At 40.1% G+C, this 27159-nt stretch overlaps 1 protein-coding gene across 1 annotated transcript in view; it reads left to right on the forward strand.

Moving 5' to 3' along the window:
• LOC109421312 (tRNA-dihydrouridine(16/17) synthase [NAD(P)(+)]-like) overlaps window positions 1–27159 on the forward strand; it is a 502248-nt gene that overhangs the window by 453925 nt on the left and 21164 nt on the right. Inside the window, exons 5-6 of the mRNA XM_062849522.1 lie at window positions 2070–2240; window positions 2872–3031. Coding sequence (XP_062705506.1) covers window positions 2070–2240; window positions 2872–3031 — 331 coding nt within the window. The remainder of the gene's footprint in view (window positions 1–2069; window positions 2241–2871; window positions 3032–27159) is intronic.

Genomic DNA, 27159 nt, shown 5'->3' on the forward strand with positions numbered 1-27159 from the left:
ACTATCAAACCGTACGCATCAACCCCTATATCATTATAGATATCGAAGAGAGCGAATAAATCGTTACGTAATCTTACACCAAGACCGGACCAAATTAGTTCTTTTTACGACAGTGTCAAATGAAAGGTTTCGATCTATACTTTATTAGAAAAATGCAGAAATCCAGCTAATACTTAATTTTTGTATTAAAAGTGGCACTGGCCAAAATAGAAGTATTGCCGCAGTTTTGGGCATATTCTCAGCTTTGGTTTCTATTTTGGCCAATCACGTGTATTTCTTATGGGAGTGGCCAAATTAGAAGCACCCTGGCCAAAATAGATATATGGGAGCTGTTTTTTTAAGGAAAATTTTTTCTTCTTCCAGTTTTTAATTAAAATGTATGGTTTTCACACCTGTAATCAACATGTTATATTAGAATCTACTAGTAAAAAATAAATTTATGCCGATTTAGATCGTAACAGGCTGAATACCGCACTATGGCCAAAACACCGGGCTGGCCAAAACTGAAGCTTCTACCCTATGTAGAACTATGGTACGGTCAATAGAGAGCCCGTCAGCTCCATAATAATATCGATAAGCAAATTGAAATCAGTATTTTGTGGTTAGTGACGTCAGCTGCACTGACGTTATCGTTTTCTTTGCTGCCTTACTACCCCGTACCTACGTTCTTCGCGCCGTTCACCTGCTCGTCGAAATGCTGCCTCTACCTTTCAATTACCTAATGTATGTCCGTTAAGAGGCTCCGTCCTTATTCCTGCACGTTTTGACTCGCAGCACGAAGCCGTTGCGGAACGCGTTTAGTTTTTGGTAGAACTACCGTGTCTTTTGAGTGCGACACAACAGCTCCATTTCCTCGTATAAGGTACACCGGGGCAAGTTGAAACGGGTGGGGCAAGATGAAACAGCGGGTTAACATGTTGTTTTCTAATGATGATAAACAGTTTGATCGCCATAACACATAGTTTTTGATTCAAACAATCTTTTAGCGAAGGTTAAATTCCCAAATTGTATTGATATCTATTTCAAAACTTCGTGTTTCATCTTGCCCCACCCGTTTCAACTTGCCCCGGTGTACCTTACGCTTCATTCTAACAACTGTTTAATTCTCCTGGCGGGTATGCTGCTTCCGCTGCTTTGGATGAAGTTTCAGTTCCACGTACCGAGCTTCCATGGAACTATTGAAAAATGCTTTAAAAATCTTTTACCCTCAAGTGATCACGCTGTTGTATTTTGTACAATACGTTGAAAAAACAAGCCAATTTGCAACGAACGGAAACATTTTTTTACACATGATTAACCGCTTAACATCTTCTTCTTCTTCTTTATGGCTCGACGTCTCCACTGGGACTTGGCCTGCCTCACTTCAACTTAGTGTTCTTTGAGCACTTCCACAGTTATTAATTGTAGGGCTTTCTTTGCCTGCCATTGCATGAATTTGTATATTGTGAGGCAAGGACACTATGCCCAGGGAGTCGAGAAAATTTTCCCGACTGGAACGGGAATCGAGCCCGCCGTCTCTGGATTGGCGATCGATAGCCTTAACCGCTGCGCTAGGCTAACTGGAGACCCCCACTTAACATCATGAGAACGAAATTATTTATTTCGGTGCCATTCAATGCAGCTTTTTGTTGTATCCAGCGTGGAAGTTGCTTTCTGACAATCTTGCAGAAGCTTCTTTTTACTTCCTCTTATTGCATTCATTCTCTATGCCGTCTATTCTTGTACAATTCAATTAAGTTTTCTCAAAGACCAAATAAAACAAAAGTTTTTCCATTATTTGAATGTTACTTTTTGTCTATAAATCAATTAGTTATACTTATTTCCACTTGACTGATATGGTGCTATAGGTCAAGCAGCCTTCTACTAAATTTATTCCTGTCATCGCTCAAATCTAGCAAGGTATCCAAGTCGATTCTCACTAGTGTAATAAATTCACTTTATGCCTGGCATTAAGCTGCTCAGTATCGACCACTGGTTGCGACCAGTTCAGTTCAACGATTTACTTACCCACCAATTTGTCCCAAACATGCACCTCTATATGACTATACCTACTAAACTCTCACCCACAGGTGGCCCCCATGGTGGATGCCAGCGAGCTGGCGTGGCGTTTGCTGAGTCGCCGCCACGGTGCCCAGCTGTGCTACTCGCCCATGTTTCACAGCAGCTGCTTCAGCAAGGACCCGAAGTATCGCAAGGACTCGCTGCAAACGTGCCCCGAGGATCGACCGCTCATCATACAGGTAGGCAAGCACTGTGAAACACTCTTCTACTCTTCTAAATGGGGTTTTGGGGGAGGCCGCCTTGATGGACTATTGCTGGGGCTGGAAAGGAAAATTATTCCGTTGGGATTAATTTCAGCAATCTGAATCATTATTCCTTCGTCGCAGCATATGTATGTATCCTTCCGTATCGGCTTGGCACATATGCGACACGTGCTGGTTAGTAATTGCATTCAAGCATGAAGTAAAACTGATGACGACCGACGACCGACAAACGGCCGTTTTTGCTCAATATTGCTCGCATCAGATTTGTCACCCAGCACCCTATCTGGACCTGGGACTAATAACGGACCATGTTTTACCATCCCCTCTCGTCGTGCCACGTACACACTAGGGTGTCCCAAAATCATAATTTTCAAACTCATTTTCAATTGTTGTCATTATTCAAAAGTTTGTTTCCAAGTTAACAATCATTTGCAGGGTGAGCCCCCAAGATTCTTGACCATGTGCTATTGTGGGTCACCCTAATACACACACATTATTACTGGACTGATTCCAATGTTCTTAATTTCACCACACAATTTTTGAATAATTGACATCGGACTGATTCCTAATGATCTCTCTCTCTCCCTCAATCCCGTGTTTCCCCCAGTTCTGCGGAAACGATCCGAAGGTACTGCTGGAAGCTGCCCTGCTCGCTCAGGACCACTGCGACGCAATCGATATCAATCTCGGCTGTCCGCAGGCGATTGCCAAGCGGGGCCATTATGGAGCCTTCCTGCAGGACGAATGGGACCTACTTAAGGAAATCGGTAAGCATGAAATTCGATTTTATCCTAGTTATACGGAGCTGTAGCAGCACATACGCACTGGACACACAGCAGCAATAGTCGTAGTTTTATAGTCTTTGGCCATGGTCCATCCAGCACGTCTTAAGAGAAGGCTGCCATCATGTGCGTTGGAATTGGAGGATTGGTATAGAGTTGTTTATGTTTGGAACGTGCGTTGCAGTACCGTTGAGGATTCCCAAATGAGAAGGAGTTTTGTGCTTGGTTGGTCCTCCTGGGAGGAGTTTCCTGGAGATTGACAAACTGCATTAGAGATTGGATTTGCAGATTCATTTATCGAAGAATTGATTGTCGATGATTATCCTTAATTCAGATTTCGGTTAGGCCTTTTCTGACATCATAACATAGGCAACCTCAAAAAGTTTCGGTATGTTTTTTATATAATATGTACATCTTACAAAGTCCACGACCAACTATTCGACATTGCACTAGATGAGGCCATGGGGAAAACAGCCGAACAAACATTTTTGCTGTACAAAAGTGGAACAAACCATTCTTCAGCAAACTTTAGCTTAACCCTCTAATACCCAATCCCGCCTTTAGACGGGGTATAGTTTGAGCATTTTTGTATTTTTTCTTGCCCGGGCAATCAAAATTTTTATATTTTTAGCTGATATATAGGACTGTTCTGTATATCTTACAATGGTTTTTGGTGTCTTTTAAAGCGTATTAACATTTTTTAAAAATCATTGAAAAATTGATGTTTTGGTCACCTTTTCAATGTCATTGTTTCTTTTGCATTCAATCGCAACAATTTACGTATTTTAAATTTTTCCTTAATCATTCTATTATAGTAGAAGAGTTTAAGCGAGTTGAATACACACTAAAATTATTTTCCCAAAAGTTACACGGAAAATAAAATTTTCTATGAAAAAAAATTTAAAAAAATAATAATTTAACAAAAATCATAAAATCTCAAAATGTTTTTGCCTTGAAAAATCGGTAGGCCAAATAGGCTTCCAGGAAAAATATAAAAGTGTAGGGATGTTCAAAAATAAAAATTAGAAAAATCAAAAATCAAAATTCACAAAATCGAGAATTCAAAAGAATCGTCTTCCAAAACATGTTTAAATCGATTTTAGATGACGAAAAATGATATTTAGATCAAAATCAAAAATTTGGGTATTAGAGGGTTAAGAAACAGTTATTCAGTTATGTTACTTGGGAGGTTTAGCAATAGGGGTACAACAAGGGTACAAGTATTAACTAATTTGGCCAATTTAGTTTATCTTCGAGGATTAGCTATACGTTGTGTTGTAGTGGGAATATAAACCCTAGAACATTTTATTCTCATACGTCCTTTTGTTGAAAACGGTGCTCCTGTTTCGTTCAGGAATTTGACCCGGTGTGAAAATGGTAGTCCTTCCAACTTCTCCTACCTCCTCGCATCGGATCGGGGAAGTTTTACCGTAAAGCTGTTTCGGATGATAGAATGCAAAACCCAAAGTGAGTGATGGCATCTTGTCTTACAAACGGTCTCTACGCTATCCCTTTTATGCTATGGATGGAGGTGGGATTCAATATCAATATAGGTAGATACCTTTCCTAGTCTTTCAACCGAAGAACGTCTTTTAACTTGTTGATAGCAGTCTATACCGCATACCTACTTACCCTACATAGTTCAGGGGTGTTCAGATGGTTCAACGCGGTGCGGTACATTGTCAAGTGCTTTACGACAATATTATAAATTCTGCTTTTGCCTTCATTTTTAAACTAAACTATGGGATTGAGGAAACCGTTTTGATGGTTATGCATTAGCAATAATAAGTTGTTATGGTTTAATTCACTTGGTTTTTATAATGCTGCTCTTTAAATTCGCTTAAACCCAAGCTCCCATACTTTCATTACAATCCTTGGTGCAAAACTTAAGTCCAATAGCTAAGAGTTGTGTGCATAGCTGGTAGTGCAGCTTGGGCACTGTTGTACTTGACTTCAGCTAGATGATGAGTTACATCTCGAGCGGCTGTTCACTAAGGAGGTGCGGCTCAAACAGCGTCTGTCCTGGTGTTTGCGCTCGGCCGTGAACCCAACGATTTATAGGCGGAACAATGGACTGGGAGAACTTAGACTAGGCCCAATTCCATGAAATGGGGGGAACAAAAACTTCTGCTGTTATTATTTGAATATGTATTCTAATCGTTTAATATTTGGTGGCTCCGGTCTTGATCGTTTGGCTTCCAAGTTGGTAATTACGATCTCTGGATCTGTTGATATCCTTTTATAAGCCGCGGAGCTGAACTGTCGTGTTGCGGTTGCTAACGACGTTGTTGATCCGGGTTGCCGTTGTAGCATTGATGACTGCGATCTTTTTTTGTTGAAAGCGCTGGAGGCGAACATTCTGCCCCCATTGAAATCCAATTGCAACACTGGTAGAACCCCCGCCCTTACACGGTGATTTAAGGGTAGATTCTCTATCGTATGACATGCAGTAGAAATTGGTATCGTCGCTGGCTTCGGATGAACCACACCAGCTCTGGTTGACACCTTACTTGGCCTTCGTACCTCATGGTCTCCATTCTTGTTGTGTGTCTTTCGTCTCTCAAAATGGATAAGAGTATATGCATACGTATGGTGTATTTTGAAATATTTTTTACCGGATTTATCATTAGGACACGTTGTAGGGGGGGGGGGGGGGGCGTAAGATGGACATGTTTAGGAAACACTCTATTTTGACAGTGTAAACAATGCGATAATTAAAAATTTATCTCCTTACTATTTACTTCGATTTACTTTACAGTCTGCAAGCCGATTTTGCAATAAAAGTTGATTTTCCATGACTTTTGAGATCATTAAAAAGTGATTTCCAAATGTGAGATGGACCAATAGGCTGGGTAAGGTGGACACGTTTGGAAAATTAGCTAATAAGCCATTAATTGTATTAAATGATGTTTATGGCCATTTATATTCGATAGATCAATCATAGTAGAATCTAAATTTGGCTTTGAATCTCTTAGCGAAACGTGTTTTTGCAAATTAAAATTTATTTTTGTAATTGCGTTGCGTTTTCCCCTACTTTTCACTCGCGATTTCAATGATAAAACGGCCTACTTTTCTTCACTAAAACAAAAGTGCCGAAAAGTACTACTTTTCGGCACCCTTAAGAGTGCTGAAAAGTAGCACTTTTCGGCACCTTTGCAGGAACCCACTTTTTGACAAATTTGCGGCTACCGTAGACACAGCTGCTGCTTCTACATCCTCTGAGCAGCTCGAATCCGAATTAGGACTATTCAGATTCTGATTAGGACTGCATCAGATCAGGCGTAGGAACAGCAGATGAAACTACTTTTGCTCTTGCCCATGCTGCGGTATGACGACGACGGGAGCTTGCAAATTTCTGACACCTACCCTATCATAGCCTACCTGATCGAACAAAAGCACCACGCTGACGCGCCTGAATGGTGGCACGTGGTTCCTCTTGATGCAAGTTCGTGTAGCAAGGAAAGATTATACTGGGTATTTTTGCAATTCCAAAAAACTTTGTATGCAACTCGTTGCAAAACTCGATTTTTTCAGCACTCGTCGTATTTATCCAACTCGGCAAGCCTCGTTGGATAAATGTACGACTCGTGCTGAAAAAATCATCATTTTGCAACTTGTTGCATAAATAACTATTTGTGAATTGGAAACCTCCGTACACTGATAAGCTTGATAAGATTATACGTGGCGGGAGCATTCCTCCACCAGATTACGTGAATCTTTCGATGACTTTTTCGATATCATCTTCATATTCAATAGACCAAGGATGTGAGACTCGATAATAACCGAATTATTCTTCCAGAATCTCCCATGCGCTTGCGTAGTTGTTATTTGTAGCGTCTCCATCCACAACTTTATCGCATCGGAATCGTTGGATCGCTGCATCATGTTCTGGAACATGATCTTGAAGCGTGGCGTCCATCAAAAGTCGGTAGGATAAGAATGGGTGTTGACAATTCACTGGTTGGCCAGATTGGATGATGTTCCTCTTTGGGATCATCCATAAAGTACGTCACACTAAAATTAGGAATTTTCAACCCCCCTCACCCCTTCGTACGGGTTTTTCCTATATGTACCTAATACATTGCTTGTCACACTTTTACAAAACCAACCCTCTAAGCGTGACGTACTAAATGGATACCCTCATTTCTCTTTCTCCAAGTCTTCTATCATCGATTCTACCTTGACCATCGTTTTGTTGTAGAGGTCTTCAAATTGAATATACCTTTCTTCCTGAGCTTGTACAGTTTCTTCTTCCACGGAAGCGGTGATGACATTATGGACGCCATTGTATTCTCCGTAGATCATCTGCAAGACTGCAAGTTCTTCGCGTAAACTCGCAGGAAGGGAAGTGAAAGTCTTCTATTCTCGCCCTCAGCGGTATTGGCGATCCTCGTGACCGTTTCCTTTATCTGGCCTCGCTTCATGGTCAACAACCTAATATTTTCTGAATTTCCTATTCTTCGGGGTGGGGTACGGCTCAATGACATTCTTCACACGTTAACTTGACAAAAAACGATTGAGATCACATTTTAACTTCAGTCGCTTCTTATCAACTACATATATCAACTCTTGCATCGGCTTGAGTGCGCGAATTACAGAGGAATAATACTTCTCAATTCAACGTACAAATGTTTGTCCATAATTCTGTTTTACCAGCTGAGGCCGCAAGTCGGTGAATATCAGGCAGGTTATCGTGAGGACTGATTAGATGTTCGCCCTGCGGTAGGTTCTCGATAAATTTCGGAAGTACAACGTGCATCCATTATGGTGCTAGGTGGCGAAACGTTTCACGGTGTCAAAATTTCGATTATTATCGAACTTTCATGTACCTCGGATTTTTCTTCATAGAATGTCAGAATTTTGGCTATATAGTATAAATGGAAAGTTTGAAAATATGTTATCGGCGAAATTTTGATTTGGCTAAGTTTTTGGCTATTTTCCATACTAAAATTCAATAAATACTGTTTTAGCCCAAAAAACGTCCCATACAAAATGTATGGAAAAAAATTCGCCGATGAAATATTTTCTAGTCTTCCGATTATGAATATATAGGCCAAATACTAATCAGATTCGAAGAAAAGTACGAGGTACATGAAAGTTCGATAATAATCGAGATTTTGACACCGTGCGTTTTTGTTGTTGACGATTTTGTTTATCTTGGTAGTCTAGTGACGTGCGATAAATGATACCCGCGAGGTGCAAAGAGTGCGAGTGCTGTCGCGAACCGGGCCTTTTTCCATCAGCGAAACCAGCTGAGGTCCCGTAGACTACAAATGGAAGATAAAATTTGCGTTGTACAAGACTCTGACTTTTCCGGTCGCTTTACACGGCCATCGATCGTGGACGTTGAGAGAGCTTTGGAGTCTTTAAATGTTGAGTGCTGCGAACAATACTCAGTGGTGAACTAGAGTACGCTATCTAATGGCGTCACATGAACTACGAATTGTTCCAAGTATATCAAGACATGGATATGGTAAAGCGAATGAAACACGGCAGGCTGCGGTGGGCTGGGCACGTAACTCGTATGCCGGAGGAACGACAAGCTAAAACCATATTCAGCAGAGAACCAGAGGCCGTTGGCTCCGTGGTTGTATGTATTTTGTTTTGTGGTAGGCCGTGCACACGTTGGCTTTTAGCAGTTAAGGAGGACCTAGGGATGTAATCCCGAGCAGAAAAGAAAAGCAACTGAATAGCATATTTAGATTAATATTAAATACAATTAAACCTCAATATGCCTGTTCGATTACTTATAAAATGAACAACCCTAACAATATGAGCATCTCTAGCACCTTCTGTGCCGAAACACGAATTCTACACACACACCATGTATCTCTCCAAAAACATGAATAAAACAAGTTCTGTACAATCATTCAAGTGAATCGGTCGCGTTTGATTTTACTCTCGAAACCGAATGGCCGAGACGCCTAAAAACTAGAAAATTACAGTCCACTTTAGATCGGAAGGAACATTGTGGTCCTACAACAGCCGGATTTGCAAAAAACCGGTGGATTTCGATTACCGTACCGTGTTTTCCCATGAAAACCAAGACCGAACGCTCCTTCGCCGCGATTGATCGAGTGGTGATGCGCCAATCGGCGTTGCAAATGGCGGTCGCGACGAGGATTGAAATTCGATTTGAGCATTCGTCCGCTGCTACCGGCCGGGTGTAGTGATCCGTTGGCTGCTGTTGCACGGAACGGTCACCTCAGTGAAAAAGATAAACGATTCGTGGTTTGGGGTAACCTGATAGTGGGTGTTCCGTTAGCCAGCCCAGTGAGAAGAAGATTGATTCCGGTTGAGCATTCGTCCGCCGCTGTCGGCCGAGTGTAGCGACGTCAGTCGCTTCGAAGAAAACGATTGTGAGCATCCATTACTGGTGGATGTGACGCTGAGTCATCGCCAGTGAAAAAAAAGAAGCCCTAACTGCAACAAGCGATCTGAGGCTGAACCATCGCGAGAAGAAGAAAAGTGTTTAGTGTTCGATTGGTGGATTTTGTTTTTGCAAATGGCGGGTGGTCAGTGTCATGTAGTTCGCAACAGAGAAGATGTATGCTACACCGCCGCCTAAGAAGGACAAAATTCCGAGAACGCCAATAAGTGAACAAAAAGAAGCACAAAAACGAAAAGAAGAACTCGTGAAGATGGAAGAACAACTGAAAGTGCTGGTTCATCAGAGAGGGGCAGTGAAAGGGAAGTAGACGGTGGAGCATTGTTACCGCGAGTACAATGACTTTCAGAACAAGATTTATGCACTACTCCTCTCTGATGAACGCCGTAGTAGTGTGCGGTAGTTCGGCAGCAGCAAAGTTTCGCGCGCTCGCTTTGCTAGATTTTTGCGATTTTTTTTCCTCTTCCCTCTGCGGGGCTCCGACGACGGGATGCCAAGCAGTCAGTAGTGTGCGGTAGTTCGGCAGCAGCAAAGTTTCGCGCGCTCGCTTTGCTAGATTTTTGCGGTTTTCTTTCCCCTTCTCTCTGCGGGGCTCCGACGACGGGACGCCAAGCAGTCAGTAGTGTGCGGTAGTTCGGCAGCAGCAAAGTGTCGCGCGCTCGCTTTGCTAGATTTTTGCGATTTTTTTTTTCTTCTTCCCTCTGCGGGGCTCCGACGACGGGATGCCAAGCAGTCAGTAGTGTGCGGTAGTTCGGCAGCAGCAAAGTTTCGCGCGCTCGTTTTGCTAGATTTTTGCGGTTTTCTTTCCCCTTCTCTCTGCGGGGCTCCGACGACGGGACGCCAAGCAGTCAGTAGTGTGCGGTAGTTCGGCAGCAGCAAAGTTTCGCGCGCTCGCTTTGCTAGATTTTTGCGATTTTTTTTCCTCTTCCCTCTGCGGGGCTCCGACGACGGGACGCCAAGCAGTCAGTAGTGTGCGGTAGTTCGGCAGCAGCAAAGTTTCGCGCGCTCGCTTTGCTAGATTTTTGCGATTTTTTTTTCCTCTTCCCTCTGCGGGGCTCCGACGACGGGATGCCAAGCAGTCAGTAGTGTGCGGTAGTTCGGCAGCAGCAAAGTTTCGCGCGCTCGCTTTGCTAGATTTTTGCGATTTTTTTTTCCTCTTCCCTCTGCGGGGCTCCGACGCAGTGTTGCCACATTTTTATCTGTACCGAAGGCTCAAAAATCTTTTTTATCTGTACCAGGTATTCGAAAAATCTGTACCCAAAATCTGTACCAAATTTGTACCACATTTGATTTAAAATCGCTTGAAATACACAAAAAAAGAGCATTACATTCAGGCTAAACTATGAAAAACACTTAATTTGAGTATACTGTAAACAATTTCTGAACTTATAAATCAAAAATATCAGTATTAAAAATATTTTTAATTTGAATTTTAATGTATTTTTCTCAAATTCAAAAAATCTGTACCATTCTGTACCTTTTGCAGAAAATCTGTAATCTGTACCGTACAGAATCTGTACCAAAAAGTTGTAAAAAATCTGTACTTTTACAGAATAATCTGTACCTGTGGCAACACTGCTCCGACGACGGGATGCCAAGCAGTCAGTAGTGTGCGGTAGTTCGGCAGCAGCAAAGTTTCGCGCGATCGCTTTGCTAGATTTTTGCGGTTTTCTTTCCCCTTCTCTCTGTGGGGCTCCGACGACGGGACGCCAAGCAGTCAGTACTACTGACTCAGTAGTGTGCGGTAGTTCGGCAGCAGCAAAGTTTCGCGCGCTCGCTTTGCTAGATTTTTGCGAGAGTGAGTTTTTGGAGGCAAAGTGTACAGGCCGCGTTTTCATTCGGTCGTCGTCGTCGTCGTCTATTTGACTGCTCATCTTCGTACGGGGCGGTTTATGATACGATAAATGCAACAAACAACATTTTTTGCGATTTTAGTCAACAGACATTGAAATGTTCGTCACGTCAAGTGTCGGCCCAAGTTCCAAAGCCACGTTGGTTCAAATCACTTTAGTTTCTCTTTCGTTAATTTTCGCACTTTGAAAACTATCTGAATGGTTCGTCATCTTCGATGTCGGCATGTGTTTTGTTTTAGTCCAAATGAAAATAAGTGGTTTGATATTAATAGGGTTGCATGAATCACTCCACTTACCAAAGTGAACTCATATCATGCGCCCTTTCCCCTCCCCACTAACAAAAAGTCCTTCCCATGACAGACGTGGAGACGCAGAGGTGATCTCGGTCTTTAGTAAGCAACGCACGTCATAATAACATTCCTTTCCTTCCTCGATGACCGTAAGGACGTGGCCGGCGCCGTTATTGACCTAATAAAGTTTGGAATTCTCGAAGATGCACATTGAGGACGGTAAGCTACTCCCAAGCTCCGTCTGTTGGTTCCTTGTGCAACTTCGATTGTTCTGGTCAATCACGGAGTAGCAACTACGAATAGTACGGTCATCTATGCTCATGCTCATGCTCATGCTCCTCTCTGATGAACGCCGTGCTGAACAAACTGCAAAATACGTGGATTTCGAAACGCTCCACAACGACGTGGTCATCCGACTCAGTATGCTGCTAGAGCAGGCTACGAAGGCAGCGGTCGCTAACGCGGCTCCTGCTTCAAAATTGGTCGCCGGTCCCACGGCGGTGCTCCAGAACCCTTCGCAGCAGTTGATGTACCCAGCCCAGCCCTACCTACCCCCGTTACAAGTCCCGCTGCCGAGCTTCGACGGGTCATATGAGAAATGGTTTTCCTTCAAATCGATGTTCACAACCGTCATGAATCGGTACAGACAGGAAGAGCCGGCGTTGAAATTATACCACCTTCGAAACTGCCTCGTCGGTCCAGCTGCCGGTGTCATCGACCAGGATCTAGTCAACAACAACGACTATGATGCCGCATGGTTGGTGTTGGAACAGAGATATGAAGATAAGCGAATCATTATCGACAAGCATATTGAGAACCTGTTTAACTTGCCAAAAGTTGGACAGGACAACGCGGTGAATATGAGGAAGATGATCGACGTTTGCATGAAGAATGTGGACGCCCTGAGGAATCAGCAGCTGCCAGTGGCTGGGCTTGGGGAACAGATGCTGGTGAACCTCATTGCTGCGAAGATGGACAAAAAGCTGCGTGTTGCCTGGGAAGCCCGTCAGAAGAAGGGAGTTCTGCCGGGAGTTGCTGCGACGCTGGATTTTCTACAAGAACAATGTCGAATCTACGAGAAGATCGACACGAAGTCGCCGATGGAGAGTGTAAAACCGAAGGTGGCAAAAGGCCACACACTAGTGTCAACCAGTGAAATGAAAAACGAACATAAGTGTCCAGTGTGTAAAGCAGCTCACGAACTTTGGAAATGTGAGTGTTTCAAGAACAAAAGTGTGAGTGAAAAATATGATGTTCTGAAGCGATGCGGTGCCTGCTTCAACTGCTTGACCAGGGGACATCGAACCAACGCGTGTTCGTCGACACGTTCTTGTCGTGAGTGTAGCAAGAAACATCACACCTTGCTACACACCGAGGACGCTTCCAGGGCTGCAATTGCAAAGCCAACAGAATCCCCTGCGACACCGGAAGTGAAGCCAACCGGCACTCCGAACGCCGGTAATCCATCGGGAACGACGACTCTGTGTGCAAGTGTCGAAGGGACGACGAAACAAACGCTGCTGTCGACTGCAGTGGTGTTGGCCTATGGGTTGTGCAGCACTCCCTACCCATGCCGAGTGCTCCTGGATTCCGCATCGCAAATGAGTTTTGTATCGGAAAGATTTGCGAATCTGCTGTCACTGAAACTGGACCCAGCTGATTATACAGTCAGTAGTCTGAACGGCAACCACACACGAATTCGTCGCATACTGCGGACCACAGTAAAATCCTGCCACGGAGATTTTGCTGTCGACCTTGACTTGCTGGTGACTCCTCGTATCACTGGCGACTTGCCCGTGAAATCCTTCGATATTTCCGACTGGTCTATCCCAAGCAAAGAAGATTTAGCCGATCCAACATTCAACGAACGAGGACGCGTCGATATGTTAATTGGCGCTGAACACTTCTGGGATCTTCTGCAAAATGATCGGATCGAACTCGGCCCGAATTTGCCGACTCTGACCAGCACCAAGCTTGGTTGGATCGCCGGAGGAGTAATTGCGAGCGACGCCCCAGTCGTTGCGCACACCTTCTGTCAGACTGCCGAGGATGAACCCCTTATCGAGCTTCTGAAGAGTTTATACAGAGTGGAAGCATGTGACGAGATTCGCCTGGTCCCTAAGGCGGATGACGAGCGGTGCGTGGAACATTTTTCTCGTACTCATCAGCGCACCGAAGCGGGGAGATATGTTGTTCAGCATCCCTTCAACGAACGGAGGCACGAGCTGGGCGATTCACGCGAAATGGCGCTGAGGCGCTTTCTGAACCTTGAACGAAAATTGGACAGGCAACCGGAATTAAAGGAGCAGTACTCGCAGTTCATTCGAGAATACCAGCAGCTGGGCCACATGCGCGAGGTGCAGGTGGATCACAAGGAGGATCCCGGCTCGGTATATTATCTACCCCATCACTGCATACTGCGGCCAACGAGCGCGACGACCAAACTGAGGGTCGTATTTGATGGTTCTGCCAAATCATCTTCCGGAGTTTCCATCAACGACGTTCTGATAACCGGGCCAACCATTCAGAATGACCTCTTCGCAATTCTTCTACGATTCAGGGGATTTCAGTATGTCTTCACGTTGGATATTCCCAAGATGTTCCGCCAGGTCGACGTACACCCGCAAGACACGAAATATCAACGTATTTTCTGGCGGTATAATCGAGGGGAACCTGTGACCGTTCAGGAGCTAACAACGGTTACGTACGGGCTCGCGCCATCTCCGTTTCAGGCGACCATGGCGCTCAAACAGACTGCTGTGGATCATCAGGACGAATTTCCTGGAGCTGTGAAGGTCATCGAGAAGGGTACGTACATGGACGACATCCTTACCGGTGCTGATTCTATAGCAGCAGCTTGCCTATTGGGGTTTTAAATTAGGAAAAAAACCAATGATTTTCTATTTTTAAACGAAAGAGCACCTTTTTCTGAGCCGCTATGATTTTTTACAGATTTTGAGAACTTTATTTTGGTAGCTAAAATCAATTTCAAAAAGATTTTTTGAAATCACCTTTTGACAGCTGGGCAACTTCTTGACAGCTCCGCTCAGTACAAAATGCGACGAGGGGTGATTCGACAAATCGCTCCCATACAAATTTCAAATTGATTTTTAAATAGGTTCCCGGGCACCAAAATTGATGAAAATTTGGATTTCGACTCAGTTTGGCATGCAGATTCAGAATATGGAATTATCTCAACACCACTTGTGGTAATCGCGTGCGGCAAGCCCGAATGTGCATCAAAGACTAAGTGATAAACTGCCACGCAGCAGTGTGTATACCGGCTGTCGCACCATCACTCAGGTGCGTATGCGTCGGAGTGTAGCGAACAATGTTGATTCTGCTTAAACACATTTATGAGTAAGGCACTCGTCACCACATCCCCCTTTCTTTAATCCAGCTATACTCATACGTATAGTTGCTTGATAATTGCCTGAAATACTCTACACCGCCCAATCCTATGAGTTCTATCAAGTCATTACTAAATATGCTAATATTTAACAACGGCTAATCTGCAGTACAATGCATTAGTTAAATATCATCTCTAGAAAACTCTAACATGCAAGACACTCAACAATTCTTACGCGTTAATGTATTAAGACATCGGGCATCAGAATTTCAACACGACTGCAATCTTTGCTTGTTACTTCCTCAAAGTTCAATAGACAAATAAGACTGATTGTTCATTCACCTTAGCTATCTCTCTTCAACAACCAAAAAGAAAATGCCACTATCTAATTGTATAGCAATAATACTGCATGATTCGTTAAAAGTGAAATATATTTCCTACAATCAATTTGACTCTATTTTCGTATTCATATGTATTCTATAAAATATCTCCAAACGAAAAACTATGTTCCATAAGGGAATCACTTTCCTCTGGTGAGTGATATAATGACTTTAATGCACCTTAACGTATATACAAATAAACAATAGGCTATCAGCTTAGACCTAACATGTGTGCTTGTCATCTTGTCATGCTAGCTACGGCATCATCATGAAGGGGAGTATACTCGACTCTGCTGTTTTTTTTTCGACACACATCTTGCTAAAATACTTTTGTACATATAAATGTTTCCTAGCATCATCAGTTGCTCAGAACGTTAGGTAGACTTTTCTCTCTCGTTAATATTTTGTAAATGAAAGTGTTCAACAAAACAAATAGAGCGCATAGAGAGTTATTGGTTTCATGGTCAACTGGCTAATGTCATCAAGCATAATATCGCATCGTATTACGGAGCGTGGATTCGATTACTAGGCAGCGGGCAACGTAAATGTAAACGTAAACAATAGTATATTATCAACTTTTACAGTAAATTCAATTACAGTTCCTTTTGTACGATCTCAGTGAATTCAATCACAACGCAAACAAAGCTGACTAAAGCATACTTAATCAGTCAAATCCTATCTTACTTACAAGATACTTCGCAGTGCTTGGAAACTTCAGCTGATTCACATTGAGCTACCAGTTTTCAAAAGGAGTTGATATACTTTGATAGTTGATGTGACAACGATGACCGTCACACGGAGTCTAGAAAACATGGATTTTCACAAGGCCATATGATGACGATAAAACTGTTATAATAGTAATAGTTGTATCGCTATAATTATATCCTATTTATGCATATTTAGGCAGGAGATTTGTAGTACATATGGCAATTTCAACGGAACAAAACATTCGTGAAACAAAACGTACACAACAAAACAATTTAATTCTTGGCATTCTTGAGATTCCCCCTTTCATATTATTATTTTTTTTTAGATAGGAGATCGTTTACAAAAATACGATTTACTGATACTCATTTTTCTTCTCAGTGCAACGTCTCTACAAACATAATGTCTTCTTCTCAGCTCAGTTTTACACGAGCGCACTTACCAGCTGCTAGATATCAACTGAGATCCCCCTCTGTCAATGATCATTCTGCCCTTGTACATCGTGTGGCAGGCGCGAAGACACTCTATATCCAAGGCTCATGGACCTGGTGAACACCCGTGCGTTCACTGGTCCGGCTATACTGGCGCTTATACTAATCCTCCTGTTCCAAACATTTTTTATCCGGGAATTACATTGATAAGAGACCTAATTGAACAACTCGTCACACATGACCTCGGCTCAGGAATCCCTCCGAACGTAAAAAAAAAAGTTTGCCTCGAAAATATCAATGTAATGATCCTAGTCCGAATTGGGCTGAATGACACCATGCTACAACACCGATCCTGCGTTCTTCTATTTAGTCCAATCATGTCAACAGCTGCATCCAAGAAACTGTCACATATGTGCGGCGTTTAATTACAGCAATGCAATTAATTCAATAAACTGGATGAAAAAATCGGATATAAATGATTAGACATTTAAGTGATCAAAAACATCTTCTTGTCGCTATGCTATTAGTTACACAAAGGTCGTCGTGGTTCCATCTGAACCAATCACGGATCTTTTACCAGGGAACTGACAAGGTCTTCTACTTATTTTCTTGTCCCTCATAAAACTATGCTGCTGTGTTGAGAGATAGAATGTGACGCTTGAGCCCTAGGCTTGTGCTGATGTTATGCTGACTACGAAAACAGCGTATTGGTGGAATAGAGATACCATTTATTTGCCTTCTACACACTCTCATAAACTTGTTTCACCTTTCTCAGTGAATTTAATCACGATTCTTCCAGCATTCGTTTACTCTGCATTCAGTGAATTTAATCACAATTTTCTTAGTATCATTTTACTCCATTCTCAGTCATTTAAACCACAGTTGTCTGTGTTCCCAGCTGGATCCCAGCTTTTCAATACAAACTTGTTTTGTCTTTCTCAGTGAATTCAATCACAGTTCGCTCAGCATTCTTTTCCTGTGTATGCAGTGAATTTAATCACGTTTCTTCCAGCATACTTTTACTCTGCACTCAGTGAATTGAATCACAATCTTCTCAGTATCAGTTCTCTCCGTTCTCCGTCAGGCAAATCATAGTTCTCGCACTGATTTTAGTATCGATGTAACTATTGAATGAGTTCAATCCCAATGTTAGCAGAGGAAAAAAATCTCGCAGCGGGCTTTAATTTGCGCAGCTCAAAGCTAAAACAAAAATAGAGGAATTCCACGGAGTCATGTCAGTCGATCCTGAGCGACCATTTCAAAAATATCTGAAACTTTGCACAGTTTTTCAATTTCATATAAATCGCCATTTTTTGATATTAAACCTTCATATTCACTCACGACTAACTTTTCAAAAGGGTGTATGCGAAAATAGTTCTAAAATATTCTAAAAGCTGTACAGCAAAAACGGATTGTTCGATTGTTATAAATTTTTCAGCAAAGTTAGATAACTAAATGATGATTCCTTAGAAAATATACACTGTAAAAAATTTCTTTTTCTACTTTGAAAAAATATGATATTTGTCACAAAAACTCAAATATCTCAAAACCCTATCTTTTTACCAACTTCAATTTTTTAGGGGAAATAGCCCATTATATCAGCTATCTACCATAAAATTTTGGTGATGGTAAACTGATAAACAAAAAAGTTATGACATTTCAAACATTTCACAATTTTTACATTTAGTAACAAAAAAAAAATTTTTTCTGTGTAAATTATTTCGAGAATTATATTTTGATGCTGATTTTATTGTAAAGGCTACCGCCTGAATTAAACAAGTTGTTTTCATGATACTTTAGTTTGATTATTCGTAATTACTATAGTATCTATTTGAAACTTAGACGCGATCCAGTGTTGTGATCAAAAATATTGAGATTGTCATACTTTTTATTGTACGTGACTGGTGAAAAAATCCCTTGATAGTGTTGAAAAGCTGTTGATTATAAGAAAAATGGAATTGAATTTATTTTTAAGACAAAAGCTGTATAATAAAAGTTTTTTTATACGCGTCGTCTAGTTTATCCGCAAAAAAAATCCCTCTTACACACTTATTTCTGAATTGCCTGTTCGGTACTTTTTTGACGAGATTATAACAGCAGTACGATCTCGGTAGTTTCGGTAATCGATTTTACTGAGGCTCAGTAAAACAACTGTCAAAATCGTATGGAAAAGGTAAACAATGCATTTTTGCTGAACGAGTTCGGTGCTCAGCAGTTTTAATCTCGTCAAAAAATTACCGAACTCGGTACACGGCGTGTGTATGGGAAAGGTTTATAACAAAAAATTGGGCATCGCCAAATTTTTCGCTATTCAAAAATAGAGACTTCCAGCTTTCATTTGCACGGTCCCTCAAAAAAATCCACCGAGGGATCTCGAACAACTTTTTCAGAATACTGTTTTTCCCCATACAAAATGAACGGTTCCAAATTAATCCCTATTTCTACTTAACAAACATACCCAATTTTTGTATGAAAAAGTTCCCCCGATGGAATATTTCGATGTTGGGCTTGAATGAAAGCTAGTAGCGTCAACTTTCACGTAACGTAAAAATTAGCGATGCCTATTTTTTTGTAATAAATTTCTTATACCAGACACACCGTGCGGTAATCAAAATTAAGTGTGTAGAGAACAGACTTTATGATCGGAAGAATGCGAGTAACTTCAACAACAACAAATGCATAAGAGGTACATACCACAGACAAACAGACGAAATGCCTAGAACAATTTTAGTGAAAATTCATCGCCCAGTTCACACTATCACCACCTGGTGGAAATGTTTCACGAAACACTGCGTTGTGCAATATCGTCATCAGAAGGCGCTAGTGTGAAACGTCAAACGCAAAGAAAAACGATGGGCGCTCTTCTTGTTATGAAAGCCACAACCAAGATTCAAAATGATCGTTGAAGGCGTGGTCAATGAAAATTTCGCCAGTGTTACGTTTGTTTGTCTGTATACATACCTGACAATGCTCACGAAAAAAACAAAAAAATACTACCGCTATGAATATTAAAAATTGTATAGTATTTTTTTTCTTCAGCCACCAACACCAAACAAGTAAGTTAAAATTAATAAGTGATTTTGTTTATTATAATCTAACGAACAAGATGAACAGTCGCTTTCTAAAGGTCTTCAACTCAACGCTCTCTTGTAGACCGTTTGATGAAAAAAAATGTTCAAAAGAGTTACGAAATCTCACCGAAAGCACCATAGATAAACTGAAAGAGACTGGTTATGCCCAAATGTCCACATTGTGTACAAAATTACGCATTTGCACGTCCTGCCGTCTAGAATTTGACAAACGAGCCATCTGTATATCATCGGTAAAGCAGGGCGCAGGAAGTTCGAAAACGACAACAACTGAGAAATTGCCATCAGCGACATCTGTTTAAACAATTTAATTACGCCCCTTTTCAAAAATGCCCTGTAATATTCTTCAACATCTATACCCATTTCAATATTTTTAACGTTGCAAAACACGCTTTCAACATTCATCTTGAAGAAGAGGGAAAACACTTGTCCTCAAATGTAACAGCAAATTAATGAATAAACGACTAATGCGCGGAGGGCGTGATAAAATCGGAACATTACGGTACATAGTATATTATATTATATGTATATATAATATATAATAAAAACAACTTGTTTTACTCACGCAAGGCCATTAACAATAAAATTAGCATCAAACTTCAATTTCCGGCCGAAATAATTTACACTAAAAAAAATTATTACTAAATGTGAAAATTGTGAAATGTTTGAATTGTCATAACTTTTTTGTTTATTTTCATGGTAGATTGCTAATACAATGGACCGTTTTTTCTAAAAAATTACGTTGGTAAAAAGATAGGGTTTTGAGATATTTGAGTTTTTGTGACAAAAATGATATTTTTTAATGTTAAAAAAGATTTTTTTCACAGTGTATATTTTCTTAGGAATCGCCATTTAGTTATCTAACTTTGCTGAACAATAAAATCAGCATCAAATCGCGATTCCCGGCCGAAATAATTTACACAGAAAAATTTTTTTTACTAAATGTAAAAATTGTGAAATTTTTGAAATGTTATAACTTTTTTGTTTATTAGTTTACCATCACCAAATTTTTATGGTAGATTGCTAATACAATGGACCGTTTTCCCTAAAAAATTCAAGTTGGTAAAAAGATAGGGTTTTGAGATATTTGAGTTTTTGTGACAAAAATGATGTTTTTCAATGATAAAATAGATTTTTTTTTCACAGTGTATATTTTCTTAGAAATCACCATTTAGCTATCTAACTTTGCTGAAAAATTCATAACAATCGAACAATCCGTTTTTGCTGTGCATATTTTTGAATATTTTTGAACCATTTTCACATACACCCTTTTGAAAAGTTAGTCGTGGCTCTAAATAAAAATTTAATATCGAAAAATGGCGATTTAGATGGAACTGAAAAACTGTGCAAAGTTTCAGTTCAATAGAAAATCATGAATTAAAAATTTTCCTTAATTTTGATGCTGTTGCTTGGAATCGCTCAATAGGGGGTTTTATTGTGGCTTGGTAACAAACATATCGAATTCATCATTCACCGTACATTTAGTTTTTCCTAAACAGGTTCAGTACCCTAGCCCAACGATGCCGTCGAATAGACCACCGCTTTCACCTGAAGTTACAGTTCGTCAATATAATTTATGATGATAAGGATTTTAGGTGCGCTTCATACCTGTATACTAGGCAAACGCGTAGTGTATCAAAATAGCCTAAGTGATTGCCGATCTACGAATCGAATCTGTGGAATGCTACGGAGTTTACGTTTAATAGTAACTAATTCTAACCTACGAAATATAGTAGTGCAATTTTACCAATTCAACCAATGGGTGGTTAACAATTTCACCTGCACCACGCACTCTTATTGAAACATAGCATAAAATAACTATAACGGCAAAGAAATTCTATAAATCTCAGGCGACCTTCGTAAAATTAGATAATTAATTCACGGAGTGATCTTATCGCAATACACGCTACATGCGTTCAATCGTTTTACAATGGTCATTGTTTCGCAATCTGTCATCTCTATAGGCTGGATTCTGTATCCCACAGTGATGATCGTCGTTGCCCGTGCTGCCAGAACACCCAACTTTCTATATGCTCTCCAAGTGAATCTAATCACAATACTTTTTGTATTCTCAGTGAATTCAATCACAACTCTACGACGTTAATTTCATCACCATTTTCATTTTGCTATCAGTGAACTTCCACTACTCTCAGATATTTCAGATTCTACTTCATATTATGAAATAGAAACTTATCTCTTGCAGTGCATAAACTAGTTGTTTTCCAAGCACTTCAGAGCGATAGAAATCAAAATTACCGTCTTCAAAATCACGAGACAAATCGTTAGAGGAAAAGAGGGAATATAAGAAAATTACACGGCGGCCCGTATCATATTTATCTATTTTGAAGGAGGAGATGTAAATTACAAATGTTGTTAAACTACGCGTGCCTCGTTACATCTTTGATGGTATGCTAAGAAAGGTATGTGAAGTGATGCATGTGATTGCTTCATGCCAAGTCGTATCAAAAAGCCAGCGAGTAGAGGAAACTGAGAGACTACTATGGACAGGACATTTTCTAGGAATGATGAACAACAGATTTGTACACATGGTTTAGCCTTGTGAAGATGATACTCTACCATTAAATTAGACCAGAACACCAACAAGATGTAGCCGCCTTACAAGTTATATTCGTGGCAATAATCTATTAGCTGACCCCGTCACAGGATGCACATACCCTATTCGCAAATCAGTACTGTTTCTTCTTCAACGGAAGCACTCAAATCCCTTTCCATATAGTGAATTTAATCACAGTTTGCACACATAGTATAATACATACATTGATTTCTCATCTTCTATCTCATTTTTCTATCTATGAAATATCAAATATTACAACAATTCATCATGGGATGGCCTCTATTTTTTTTTTAGATGACACGTCAGGCGCACAACGCCAAAGTAATAAAGGTTACGACATGGTTTCATTCAGCCTGCTATCAGATTGGCCCAACATCTTTCACGAGCTTATCATGTCGCATTACAATTGAATTTCAGTTATACTACAAATCTATATACACAATCTCCAGCATTCAAAATTTCGACAGATTTATAATAAAGCTCTATAAGCTTCCACGATGATGCAAATTGTCAATTTAAAACTGTAATAAGCATTTAATCGATCAACTAAATATGTTTTGGACACATCTCAAATAATTCCAAGCAGAACTGAAAACCAAATCTTTAATGCAAGTATTGTGTCTTTCTTGTCACAGTTTATCATATCAGCAACGTACATACCTCGGAAGAGAAGATTTGTTCCCTTTTATAGCGCTTCCCTTACAAACTTTTGAAGCACTAATTTTCTAATGCAGCGACTACACTTCTTCACACGGTTGCGGTTCCAACCCGCATTTTCAAGGTCATCTTCAACAACCACATGCGAGGTGTCCACATGGACGCAAATCACATAAAACTCACAACAACTGCACTTCTCCATTTGGAACTGCGCTCCGCATCATTTTCGCCCAACACAACCGAGCGTTTTCTTTCGCTTTCACTTTTCCCCCCAAGCACAGACGCGCTAACATGTTGCGACAAGCATGGCGTTGGTCACCGCATATCTTCGATTTGCTTTCAAATTCAATTGCAATCACCTTCACTGTGCACTGATTTTTTTTTTTTTTTTTGCCACAGAACAAATAATTTCTTAGTAATATAATTACGAAATACATTGAAAAATATATTTAAAATAAAAAAAAATTAAATTTAGTAGTGTTTTGTTTTTTAAGTGTTCCTATTTCTAATGGTACGAAAATATGTTTTCAAATTTTGCCTAGACATGGTAAAGTCAATCGTTTCGCAATGTTTATTATAAGCAACCATCATGCGATTTATAGGCCCAAATTTGGCGTAGTTTGTTCGGTGGTGGTTACTTGTGAAAATATTTCGACTTCTTAATTGCCGAGTAGGTATATAAAAATTTAGTTTTGATAAGATTTCAGGCGAGTCTATACGATGCGAAACGATATCGTTTACGAATGAAATCATTGCGATTTCACGCCGCTCTTGCAGAGTTTGTATGTCAATAAGCATGCAGCGTGCTTTGTAAGACGGAAGTGGAAATGATGTCCAGCCTAATTTACGAAGAGCAAACAGTAGAAATTGTTTTTGCACTGATTCTAATCTTTCTTCGTGCGTGGTTGAAAAAGGAGACCATACAGTGCTGCAGTATTCTAAAATAGATCTAACATAGGCAATATAAAGTGTTTTAATTGTATATGGGTCATGAAAGTTATAGCAGAAGCGCTTAATGAACCCTAGCATATTATTAGCCCTGTGAATGATTGTGTTGTAGTGGTCAACGAATGTAAGTTTAGAATCTAAGATTACTCCTAAATCCCTAACCCTTTCACATTTTTCCACATTCTTATTTCCTAATGCAATTGAGACATTCGGTGTTGTTCTTTTTCTGCTAAATGATATTAAATTGCATTTTTTAACATTCAGTTCTAATAGGCTTTTGTTGCACCATGTGTAGAATATTTCTATTTCATTGCGGAATACATTGATGTCTTCATCATTTCTTATTTCCAAAAAGAGCTTCATGTCGTCGGCATAAATTAACACTTTTAATTTCTTGAGAATGAAGGAAATGTCGTTTACATAAATGATAAAAAGAAGAGGTCCCAAATGAGAACCTTGTGGTACACCGGAAGTGACTTGAATTGGTTTTGATTTGTATCCTTCAAATTTAATTATTTGTTGGCGGTCAGTTAGATATGATTCAAGCCATTTCAGGTGACCTGGTTCAATTCCAATTTTGTGCAATTTGAAAAGCAGCATTGATATGTCGATGCGATCAAATGCCTTACTAAAGTCCGTATAAAGAGCTTCCACGTGGTTTCCATTATCCATTGCATTCAATATATAGTCAACAAATTGAAGCAAGTTTGTTGAAGTTGACCGGCCTTTAAAAAAGCCGTGCTGCATGTTAGTTATTCTGTTTTTGATTTGTAGAAATAACTTTTTGTTGACAATTGCCTCAAATAGTTTTGGAATGCAAGAGATAATGGCTATTCCGCGATAATTACGTACGTCTGATTTACGACCAGATTTAAAAATAGGCACTAAAAAAGAGCTTTTCCATATTTTTGGGAAGTTTGCACTGTCGAGTGATATTTTAAAAAGCCAAAATAAAGGAACAGTGAGCTCCTTAGCTAAAGTTTTCAGAAATATTGGAGGAATTTTGTCAGGACCATGTCCCTTAGAGGCGTCCAAGTTCAAAAGTGCTTCACAAATTTCATTTGGTTGAATTTGATTTACACCAACATTCCTAATAAATTCAGGGTAGAAAGCAAAATAATCGCGGTCACGATCTTCTTCCGAAAAAGTTGTATAGATTTCCTGGAAAAAATCAGCAAATAGATTACAATTTTTTTCCGCGGTGTCCCCAACTTTTTCGTCAAGATGCATTACGGATGGAAAATTGTCAGATTTTAATTAAGTTTTTACGTAATTAAAGAAGTTCTTTGGGCAAGACTTTATTTCGAGTTCAGTTTTCGTATTATATTCTTCAAATGCATTATTAATTTCAAAATTTAATTGGTCGCATAGGTTCAAATATTTAGCTAAATTTTCATCAGTTTTATATTTTTTGTAAATTTTATGTGCTTTTTGTTTGCGATTTTTCAGATTTTTGATTTGTTGATTATACCAGATTGGATATTTTGAATTTATATGACGACGTTTCGTTTTTATTGGAGTTTCTTGCCCAATAATTTCATTTAAAATTTTGTAGAACTCTTCTACGGCAGATTTGACATTTCCTTCATTCCTAAGAATAGCTTGCCAATCTACACTACTTAATTTACATTTAATGTTTTCGTACTTCGCTAATTTGTATTCAAACACTTCCTCATATTCGCAGTCGTTGGGGATTTTGTGCTCATGTATGAACAAAGAATATTCGATTGCTGTGTGGAAAGCTTCATTTTTCCATAACGGAGACAATGATTCGCTAACACAGAAGTCGTCAAAGATATTCGTTAATAAAAAGTCAAGGTAGCAATTTTGGCGGTTTTTTATGTGATTAATTTGGTTTAGACCTAAATTTGCTGTTTTGTCAAAAATAAATTGCAAGGTTTCATTCTCCCCAACGACTGGGAGTAAAATACTTTCATTTTCAGAGTCCAGAATGAAATCAGCATTACGTTGATTAAAGTCCCCATATATGTGGACCTTAACTTCGGGAGGAAGTTGAGACATGATTTGTTCAGCACATTGAAAGAACTTTTCATATGTATTTTTATTCGCATGATCTGGTGGAAAATACACTGAGGCGAAAATATGTGTTTCACCTGCTATGTGAGATTTCACCCAGACATGCTCGAATTCTTTAAATTTAGATGTGTTAATGATTTCTGAATTAAAATTGGCCGAAATAGCTACAAGAACTCCTCCTCCTGATTTCCTCTGGGACTCATGAAAATTTCGGTCGTTTCGGAATACATTGAAATCACTTCCAAAAATTTCTTCGCTTCGAACACTTTCATCCCAGCTTGTCTCAGTTGCCAAAACTACCGAGAAGGATGTGCTTAATAAATTTTTATAGATTTCTTTTATTTTGGCTGGACTTTTCATTCGATTGAAATTCTGACAATAAATCAAAATTTCGGTCGAATTGTTTTCAGTCGAAGAAATAGTTGGAAGTGTGTCGGTTTTTGAAATATTTAAATTACAGTCAGATTGAAGATTACCGGTTAAAGAAATATTAATAGTTACCGGCTCCACTTCTATTTCTTCCAAGGAAGAAGGCGTCCTTACTTCATAAAATTTCGTTCCGGAAGGGGCGAGTAGAATTTATTCGAACTTTCCCGCAGTTGTTGCAGTCGGTTCGTGCGTTCGCTTTTGAGATATTGGCGGTAAGAAGATAAGTCCGACGCAGCTTCAGCAGGGCTTACTCCATACTCCTGATGAACGGCGTTAAAAATTCGTAGAAGATGTGCAGGATCGGTAGGCAGGCCTTCAGACGCAAGAAGAACTCGTATGCTGGTGATTGTCATCCCATCAATACAAACGGTTTCGGGTTGATCCTTCATGTAAGCGAGGAATAACCGAACAACCCTCATAATGTTAGGATCGCGGAGTCTCGCTTTCAGAAATCGACCGTCACCCTCGGCGGATTGCTCTGTGAGACGTACGATGGGTGGATGCATTGGGTCGAGTTGAATGTCGTGATGTGGTTGATTTTGTTGTTGTTGCTGTAGTTGATATTGCTGACTGTTCATCGTGGTTGTTTGACTGTCCATCGCTTGTTGTTGTTCTTGCTGGTTAGTTGGTGTAGGTCCTTGTTTTTCTGTCCGATATGGGTTGATGGTTTCACCCCTTTTAAAGGTGATGGGTTTTGGAACCGAGAGACCGGAAATAGGATGGTCGGTGGTAGAGGGTGGTCCGGAAAATTTAGTTTTGGCAATAGCCAACAGCTGCTTGTCTGTTTTTTTGTTGTTGGTTGTGGTGTTGTTGTAGTTGTTGATGTTGCGGTTGTTGTTGTTGTTGTTGTTGTTGTTTTTGTTGTTGTTGTTGTTGTCGCTGTTGTTGTTGTTGTTGTTGTTGTTGTTGTTGTTGTTGTTGTTGTTGTTGTTGTTGTTGTTGTTGTTAATGTGGTTGTTGTTGTTGTTGTTGCTTGTATGTG

Source organism: Aedes albopictus, chromosome 2 (genome assembly GCF_035046485.1).
Source record: "Aedes albopictus strain Foshan chromosome 2, AalbF5, whole genome shotgun sequence".
Lineage (NCBI taxonomy): Eukaryota > Metazoa > Arthropoda > Insecta > Diptera > Culicidae > Aedes > Aedes albopictus.